General features: G+C 50.9%; 1 protein-coding gene across 1 annotated transcript; it reads right to left on the minus strand.

The window, feature by feature from the left end:
• Nucleotides 1–5,259: 5,259 nt before the first annotated feature.
• Nucleotides 5,260–8,828, minus strand: DLX2 (distal-less homeobox 2). The gene is made up of 3 exons (XM_069080801.1): nucleotides 8,214–8,828; nucleotides 7,379–7,563; nucleotides 5,260–6,780 (listed from the first exon to the last, which is right to left on the minus strand). The coding sequence occupies exons 1-3, from the start codon at nucleotides 8,593–8,595 to the stop codon at nucleotides 6,358–6,360; spliced, it is 990 nt and encodes a 329-aa protein (XP_068936902.1). The 5' UTR covers nucleotides 8,596–8,828; the 3' UTR covers nucleotides 5,260–6,357.
• Nucleotides 8,829–9,386: the final 558 nt, after the last annotated feature.

The raw sequence follows: 9,386 nt of genomic DNA on the forward strand, positions 1-9,386 counted from the left end.
AATAGATTCAAACCTCTCCTCTCAGTTAGAAACTCTTCCCTACTCTCTACCCAACCACTTTCTAAGATCCCTCGTCTAGACCACCTTCAACCTGCATATGTCTTCCCCTCCCTGAGAATTCTGTCTATTCTCCCAACCTCCTTTCTCCTCCTCCCCTTCCTACCTCTACCCCTGTACTTTCCCGAAGATTTTCCTATCCGGGAATAGGGACAGCGATGCATACAGCAAGCCTCAGTACAACTCCTTTTCTCAAAAAGTGCATAAACTCTGGAAAATTCCCCCGGGAGGATTATGCTAATAAGTATAGTTCAGTGGAGTATTTACATTTTTCCTGGGGGAGAAAAAGGTCTTTCTCTCTTGAAGCCTGACCCTTCCGGGAAATGGCTGTTCTTTCTATCTGCCTGGTAAACATTCTCATTCTCTCATTCCTCCCCCAACCCCCCCCCCCCCCCGCCCCCGTCGGTCCGTCTGTCTCTCCGTCTCTCCCCCTTTTCTTGCCCCTCCCTCCCATTCCTCCGCCTTTCTCCTTCCCTCTCTCCAGCCCACCTTCTCCCCTCCCCCAGCCTCAGGGCGGAATTTAACATCTTGTAAAGTGGCGATGTTGCTTGGGCGCTTCCGGAGGGTGGAAGGGAGGTAATACTACCACTTCTTAAGACGCAGGATTCTCTCAGGCTCCTGCCCCAAGCCTAGGGTGTGGCGGAGGTCTTTCTTCCTCATACTTTCTCCCTCTGCCTCGCCTCTATCCTCTGCCAAGTTTCTTGACCTGTCCCTATGGCCCACTATGTTCTTAGGTTTGGCCTTAGCTGGGGAGGCTGTGTGGAGAAGGGAGAGGAATCTTCTTATAGTTGGATATATATTTTTTTAAATAAACCCGTGAAAAGGTCGCTGTTTTGCTTTGCTTTACAATTTAATCTATTCACTGCACTTTGGTCAGGGTCCAAGAGCAGAAAAATAGGTGCGTACTCGTGCTTTAGTAACTTTGGGGGAGTAGGACAGAAGTTACTTTCAATACCCGAGGACGGCTTCTCAAATGCAGGGGAATTTACTGGTTTTCTGACCTTTTTTTTTTTCCACGTCCAAATCTCCTCTCTTCAGCTTTGCAGGCCTTCATACTTCGGAGTCAGAAGGAAACTCTGTGAACTTCCCCTGCCCCAAATGGGATGCACTAGCCCTAGGGCCCTAGGCCTGCTTAACTCCCCCCCCCCCCCCCCCCAAGACCTCGGGCATACTGCGGTGGCCCGGGTAAGGCTGGGAAGGAGCTCTTGCCTAGATCTGTGGGTCAATCACACTCAGGTATCCCTCTGCTCAAAACATCCATTGGTTTCCAACCCGCCTTATTAAATCCATAGTCCACACCTCTCCGTATTTGCCCCAGAAGTCTCGGAAATCGTTACACACAGGCGGATATTCCCAATTTTCACAAGTAATCCTAAAAGAAAGGCAGAAAAGAAGCCTCCTAAACGGTCCCACATTTCAATCTCGGCTGATTAGTCTGGTGTTTTCTTCTCTCCATCCCCCACCCTCAGCCCGCTATTCTGCCCCCTTGTGCAAACCAGTGGGGAATGCGGAGGGGCAAGGAGCCGGCGGGCAATTTCTAGGCATTTATTGGCATTTCAAACGTTTGGCTCTCTCCAAAGAGTTTGCAAACCGTACTCGAGGGTGGATGGTGGTGGTGGTGGGGGGGTGGAGGTTGGGGGCGGGGGTGAGGGTGGATCCTTTTATCTGCCGCGGGGAGGATGAAACATCAAGCAGCAAAACATTAGTATTAACGTTTTGCCCAAGTTTGAAGAAGCCTCCCGCATGGGAATAATGCTCAGATTGTGAACACAGCAATGCAGAGTCTTGTCTTTTACCCCCCCCCCCTTTTCCTTACTCCGACCCTCCTCTTACCCCCACCCCTTTGCTTCCCAGCGCTTGTCACATCCTGTCTCTGGCCTGATATTTCACGTGCGCAAATTGAAGGGGATTACAATGAAGATTTATGTGTTTTATGAACGCGGCTGGTTTCCCAGTGGATGGAGCCGAGTTCACTGCTTCCCATTTCCATTTTTCATCGGCACATTTGGGAGAGCCGTTCATCACCAGGGGGGAGGGGATGTCTGCGCGGCGGGCTGATCACAGGGCTCTGTGTCTTGGAGAAAGCTGCAACTTGTGAGAAATGCTTCCAAGTGACTTGCCTTGGGCTGTGGTGGAGCCTCTTGCTCGCTCCCCTCCCACTCCCGTCTTTGTTTCTCTTCTCCCCTTCATCCCGACATTCTTCCTACTCCCGCAGCTCTCTCGCTCCCCCCAGCGCGCCTCCGGTCTCCTTTAACACCCCCCCCCCCCCCCCCCCCCAAAGTCCTTACTTCTAATCCCAGTCCTTTTCCCTTTCTCACCTCCCTTCCTCACCTCCCTCTCTGCTTCTCTCCCTTCTACCTTAAAGGTTTACTCTGGTAACTCCCAGGCCTCTGAACCCCACCCCGCGTTCCTTACACTCTAGTTTCTGTTCCGGCCCCTCTTTCCTTTTTCCCCCAGTGACTCTCTCCACCCTTCGAAGCTGCCCCTCCTCCCTCTGTGGGTCCCCCTCTCCCTCCCTTTGCTCGTCTCTCCCAAGGAATGGGCGGGGGCGGCAAAAGGCTGAGCTGTAGCCCGACCCGACCTTGGTTGCCAGGTTCGGTGACTCCGGCTTGTCTGTGGGGCCTGAGCCCACCCCGGAGCTGAAGCCGCCCGCCCGCCCTCCCGGCTCCTAGGCTCTGCTCATGCCAAGGCCTGCTACGTGATTCCAACTTGGGCTGACATTCCCTGCCCCGGGCGCTCCGGTTTAGGCCTCTTAATCATCTTGTCTGCAGCAGATCCTCAACACCAGCCAATTTACTACCACGTCTTTCTGCTTCTGGTTTCGCGATCAGGGGGGTGAAGTGGGGGTAAGAGTGGGGGAGGGAGAAGAGGGCATTCAACCACTGGAGAAAAAGTGTAGCCAGAGCCTGGCTCTCTAGGATCCAAGGGCCATGGAATTCTGGAGCCCAGACGGGTGGGAAACTGATTTTAGGAAGGGTCGAGGTACTCAGGTTCTCGCCTGGAAAAGCCGGATTGAAATTTTGAGAGGAAAATATTTGAGGCCCATGGACCCCTTAATCTCGTGGTGCTGCTAGGCCCCACTTGCCACAGTCGTCCCCAAATTTCCATGAACAATAAAAACACAACAACCTCGGATAATAAAGTAGTGTGGGTATTTAAAGATTTAATGGTAAAAAAAAAAAGTATAGGGTCTTCTTACAACCCAGGCTGTGTTTTCCATTCCTTTCTTCTTACAACTACCTTCCAAAGTTACCAGATCTTTTCCAAAACTCATTTTTAACAGATCCAAGAAGAGCAAGCAACAAGAAATGGAAGAAGGAAAACACTGAAGTTAATGCTTCCCTTTGACAAGGCCTTAGCCCTCTGGTCAGGGGAGCAAATTTTTTATTAACCCTTTTTTTGTAATATTGTTCCCCCTTTATGAATGGTTAGTGACATCTTGGAGGCTGCCTCAATTGGGAAAAAAAAAACAAGGAATAAAGAGAGACTCAGTGCCTCTGCTGTTACTGCTTGAATTCCCCTCAGGCAAGTCATGTTTTAACCCCAACCTCCAATTTCTTTTTCCTCATTTGTGAAAATGAGTGGTTTGATTCAGATGTATTCTAAAGGCCACTTTGGCTTTTCAATCTATGATCTTTCTGCAAGAGAAAGAGTCGGGATCTCTCAGGTCCACAGCTGTCTACGACAATATATCAAAGTTGCATTTTCCCCTCTTCCTAAAAAAAAAAAAAAAAGAGGACACTATTCCGTGGAGTTAGGGTTACTAGGCCTGAGAATCGGTTCTTCAGAGAAGTTAGAACCCCTTAGATAACTGAACCAATGACACTTCTAGGGGCAAGAGGAAGTGTTGTTTAGCCCAAGAATCCATCCCACCAAGGGCACCGAAGCAATAAAGTTCCCTTTTATCCACAGCAGTTCCTTCTGGGTGCATAGGTGTCAAAAGTAAAGGCAAATGAATGTGCCTGTATGTACTTGCTAGGAGGGTGAGCGAAGAACTCAGCCTTTCCTACAGAGTGAGTTGCAAGCGCGCTACTCCAATCAGTTTTGTATATATGTGTGCGTGTTCAATTCCTGTGCTCGCGTCTAACAGCATTCCAATGAAGCTGAGTGTGTATGCGTGTGAATGTGACTCCACACAGGGGTCCAGGCCAAACAAAGCACAAGCTTCTCTGCCCTCAAGGCAAGTAAGAAACCCGGGAGCCCGGGTGAGGGCAGGTGCGAGCAGAATTGGCCAGATTCGAGGATATGTAGGGAACACAACTGGAACTGGAACCGGTCAGTTTCCTTTATCAACCTCAGAGGCTTGCTGCTGCGGAGGCCGGAGGCCTTGGCTGCAACAACAAACAGCAGCAACACCAGCAGCACCAGCAACAACAGCAGCAACACCAGCTACGCAGGGGTGGGGTGACGTGGGCGGCGGGAGACAGTCCGGGGCTAAAAGTCAGTGGCGCCAGCTCGAGGAAGGGGAGGGAGGGAGGGGCGGGGCCGAGTCTGGGAGCCGGAGCGTGAGCTGAGTGATTCATAGGGCCGAGGCAGCGGTCGCCCCCATCCTCCAGGCAAACTGAGCGAGTTGTTCTGCACAATGGGAGATCGTGAACTTATGGCTGCCGTAGCTCTACCAAGAAACCAAAGTTTTCCCCCAAATTCTGATCTCTTTCCCCTCGCTCAACTGCTAATACCTAAAACTTACAACCTGCAGGTGCAGGGAAAATAGCCCCTCAGATGGGACCTCAGCAGAGAGGACTCTGAGCGCAGCATAAGCGGCTACAAGTGCTTGGGGCCCAAGTATGTTTGTTTTGACCTTGGCTGTTGATGTATAAAGGACCACTGGCCAGCAGCTCAGGTCTCAACCGCGATATCCAAGGAAATAAGGTGCAAGTACAATGAAAACAATAATTTATTTAAATAATCTCTTCATATTGTAAAATCGACATTAAGAGTATGTTGTTTTCATAATAAATAACTCAAAATACCTTTCCTTTAAAGAACAAAGACCTTGGGTTTAAAATAAAATAAAAACGAAATCAGTAGCTTAATTTAACTGAGAGAAGGAAACTTGTCGAGGGGAAAATTTAAAAAAAAAAAAAGGGAAGGGATGGGGAATGAGACTACTGCTAACCCGAAATTCTTACAGTTGGTTCACCAAAAAGTCTGAAAAGTTGAATATTTTTTTAGCAAATAAATCAAGGGAGGGGGAGGGAAATCTGCACGAACACCTTTATTTACAAACTTTGTGTGTGTGTGTGTGTGTGTTTTTTCAGGATAATAATCCTGAATTGAGTTTAAAAAAGATAATTTAAACACTTTTTTTTGCAATGTCCACATATAAAAAAATCATTTTTTAACATCAAAATGAGGTCATCCGCAAAGGCACCTAAACTTTTAAAAAAATAAAAATAAAAAAACTCCACTGGTGATGGATGAGGAGGAGGAGGAGTGGAGATCTCCTATGCTTTTCCCTAGAGAGCTAAGGGGATGAGGGCCAGGAACACACACCACAGCAAAAAAGAAAAAATAAAGTCGTCGAGGACAACGTGAGGAAAGGGAGAAAGTTGAGGAAGGAAAAGAATGGAATTGGGCCCACAGTGAGGTTTGTAACCGAGGTTTCTTTTTTGCTCTCACGAGTGTGTGTATGTAGGGGGTGGGGGTGAGGAGGAGGAAGGAGAAAGGGTTCGCGGCAGAACCAGTGACTGGCCCTGGAAAAGAGCAAGGCAATTCAGCGTGAACCCTTGGGGAGAGGGAGGAATGGCCAAGCTGGGAAGGAAGGAGGAAAGCGTCACTCTTCAGGACTCTGTTCTTAGCCTCTCGGGGAAGTTCCCTGACCCCTTAGGACCCGGGTGGAGGTGGGGGTGGGGGAGACGGAGAGTGGAGAGTTATTGGTAATGCAGGGCTTGAAAGAGAGCTTGGGGAGAAGGAACCTGACCTGAAATGTGGTCGAAACCCCCGACTCTTAGGGTACCTCGACTAAGCAAAGTCCTTTCCCCACGTATCCACACAGAAAAACCCACAGGGCAAAATGCCTCATAACTTTACAAATGCATCGGACAGTTGGACCGGAAAGGGCTATCAAAGCACCATAGTATGTTCCCAGGAGGAGCAGGGGCTTTGGTGTGTGCCGCCCCTCTTTGCTCAGGGAGAGAAAGGTGCTGGGATTGTGGACTGGGGTCTGGGATGGCAGAGGAATAAGGGAGAAGTACCCCCTTGCTCTGGGTAGGCAGCAGCCACTGTGGGGAATTTCTCTCTCTCTCTCTCTCTCTCTCTCTCTCTCTCTCTCTCTCTCTCTCCCAGTCTCTTCCAAAATTAGAATATCGTCCCTGCGCTCACTGCTGAGCTGCTGCTGCTGTGGTGATGATGATGGTGGGGATGGTGGTGGTGATGGGGCTGCGGGGGCTGAGGATGCTGCAACAGCGGCGCACTGGCCTGGAGGTGGGAAGTCGAGCTGGAAGCCTGGTGGTACCACGGATAGTTGCCTAGGAAAGCTGAAGTACCGCTGCTGGGACTGGAACCTGAACTACCTCCGCCTCCACTACCGCTACCTCCACTGCCTCCTCCTCCGCTGCTCATGCGCTGGTGAGGGGCGAAGTCCCACGTAGTAGGTGCTGAGACGGGAGGCGATGCGCAGGGGGGAGACGCGCTGCTCCCGGGGTGCTGGTCTGAAGGAATCTCTCCGCTTTTCCACATCTTCTTGAACTTTGAACGGCGATTCTGGAACCAGATCTTGACCTTTGTGGAAAAGGGAAACTGGTCAAGTAATGTACAGCAGAGCCAGAGCAAGAAAAGGAAGAAATAAGAGAGAAGAAACAGATGGAAAGACTGAAACAGTGGATCTCCAGGCAGGCTGGAAAGGCTGAGGGGAGGGAGACTTCAGTTCAAAAAATGAAATTCAATCTATTTTTGGTCAATTAGGATAATTTTTAGACAGAGTGAATATATACTAAAATCATGAATGGATGGATAAGAGTATAAAATACAGGTGCAGGGGACTAATGAAAAGTTAGATATTAAGTGCCAATCAATTATTGCATCTCTTTTAATCATGAGGACATTATCCTTGAGATGCCAGTTATAAGTCCATCCTTTCTCTCTCTGCACTGGTCATTTCCATTATTCCAACCACTAAGGGTTTGTCACTTCTAATTTCACATACTGAATTGTGAGTCAGCAAGTCTTTTTTAGAGTATGTATATATAATATCTACGTCTGGATGGATTGAGCTCCATTACCGACGGAACTCCTGCCCCTGGGCCAACTGCAAGGTTGAAAAACCTCCAGCATACGCAAACCCATGCTCAGGGGGCAGAAAAATCGGGGAGCCCCTTACCTGAGTCTGTGTGAGGCCTAGGGAGGCGGCCAGTTCAGCTCTTTCGGGTAGTGCCAAGTACTGAGTTTTTTGGAATCGCCTCTGAAGAGCAGCTAGCTGGAAACTGGAATAAATGGTTCGAGGTTTCCTCACTTTCTTTGGCTTCCCGTTCACTATTCTGATTTCGGGCTCACATTCTTCCTTTTCTGCAACGAAAGGGGGACAATAAGAGAGAGAACAATGAAGGAACCCGCCAAACAAGAACTGGGACGCCCGCTGGTGCCCCATCACACACTATTTCTTGCAGAGAGGTGGTCAGAGAATTCCCGAGCCGAGAAACTTTCCCCATCTTTCTTTCCAGGGATTTACGGTGGGGAGTGAATCAGGTCCCTGCTGCCTGCCCTTCCCTAAAACTTTTTTTTTGAGGGGGGGGGGGCGGGGCGGGAAGAGAAAGAAGCAAAAGAAACGTATTACAGAAAAAGAAAGTAGGGTAAAGAGAAAAAGTCAACAACTACATCATATTCGTAACTTTCCTTTTCTCGAAATTTTCTCCCTCTCATCCCAACTTCTTAACATCTTCTTCCTTCAAGGGAGTGCTCTCTGAAACCAGCTTTGGAACCGAGGAAGGGGAAAAGTGGGAAGCCGGGGAATGGGGTGGGTGGGGTAGAGAGAACAGAGATTGGGGTATAATAACTTGCAAAATCTACAGGACCAGGGTTGGGACTGGGAACCTTTTTCACCAAGCTCAAGCTCCCCCTCCTTCCCTCCCCCCCCCCCCCCCCCCCCACCCCTCCCCATTATACCCAAGAAGCAGGAAAGACTTAGCACCAATTATTTGTGCAAGAATTACCCGTACCGGGCTCGTTGTTGGCCGGGGAGGAGCTGCTTCCGTAGGGCCCGTAGGAGCTGTATGCCGCGGTGTAGCCCAGGTCGTAACCCGCTTTGGCAGAGTAGGGCACGGTGTTGAGACCGCTTGCGTGGTACTGGTACGAGCCCATCTGCGCGTAGGGGGATCCGCCGCCGCCGCCGCTGGCCCCTGCCCCGTGCTGCTGGTTGGTGTAGTAGCTGCTGTCCGTGGCGGTGGACACGGGCAGCGTGGGGGACTCCTGGGGCTTGTGCAGGCTCGTACTGCTGCCGCCGCTGCCGCTGTGCTGGTGGTGGTGTTGGTGGTAACTGCTGGAGGTAGTGATCTGGTTCGAGTGCATATCAGCCACCAGACTGTCAAAGACTCCAGTCATCCTGCCCCGGGACGGGAAGGAGCAGGCGGTGGGGCACCAGGGAGGACTAGGCGGGCGGCTCCTCAGTCTCTTTCCCTCTCCCCTCGGGCAACCAAAGTAATTACGGGGAAGGGGGTGGGGAGAAGGAAAACAAGAAATGTGGCAATTATCTAGGAACCCCTCCTCCTCCTCCTCCTCCTCCTCCTCTTCTGGGCGGGGGAGGCGATCAGTGGGGACCACTCGGGACCACTGCCTCTGTGGCTGCTGCCCGACTCATCTTCTAGCCCACCATGCTCTTCTCCTCTGCCAGCAATGGGCACGGGCGGGGGAGGAGAACTGGAGGGGGGAGGGGCGGCGGGGGCAGCAGTGGTAGGCTCAGGGAGGCAGGAGCAGGTGAGCGGTCAGGAGCAGCTTTACGATTGTCTGAGGAGCTGGCTCCTGCCGGGCGGGCATTTAACACTTGTCACGTGAGGGCAGGCGACGTCACCTAGCAACAGCCAATAGCCATCCTGGCCCCACAGAAGTCTCCCAGTTCCTTAGAACGCCCAGACAGGAGGTGGGTGTCACATGGCGTGTGCTGTGGCTGCTGCAGCGGCTGCTGTTCTAAGGCCGAGGCTCTCGGAGCAGCGATGAAAGAGGGGATGGAGGGGAAGGGGTGAGGGGGGATAGGGGGAATAGGGTGGAGGGAGAGGGTAGCCAGGAGGAGGGGTAGACGATTGTGGCCTATTGCCCCAAATGAAAAAAGTTTCCACTTCCCTCCATTTTGTTTATTATAAATTACTTAAAGTAAATCCTAGGTCAGATCTTATCTC

This window comes from Petaurus breviceps, unplaced genomic scaffold (assembly GCF_028583685.1).
Source record: "Petaurus breviceps papuanus isolate PSGF00001 unplaced genomic scaffold, PetGlider_PUasm1.0 91133, whole genome shotgun sequence".
Lineage (NCBI taxonomy): Eukaryota > Metazoa > Chordata > Mammalia > Diprotodontia > Petauridae > Petaurus > Petaurus breviceps.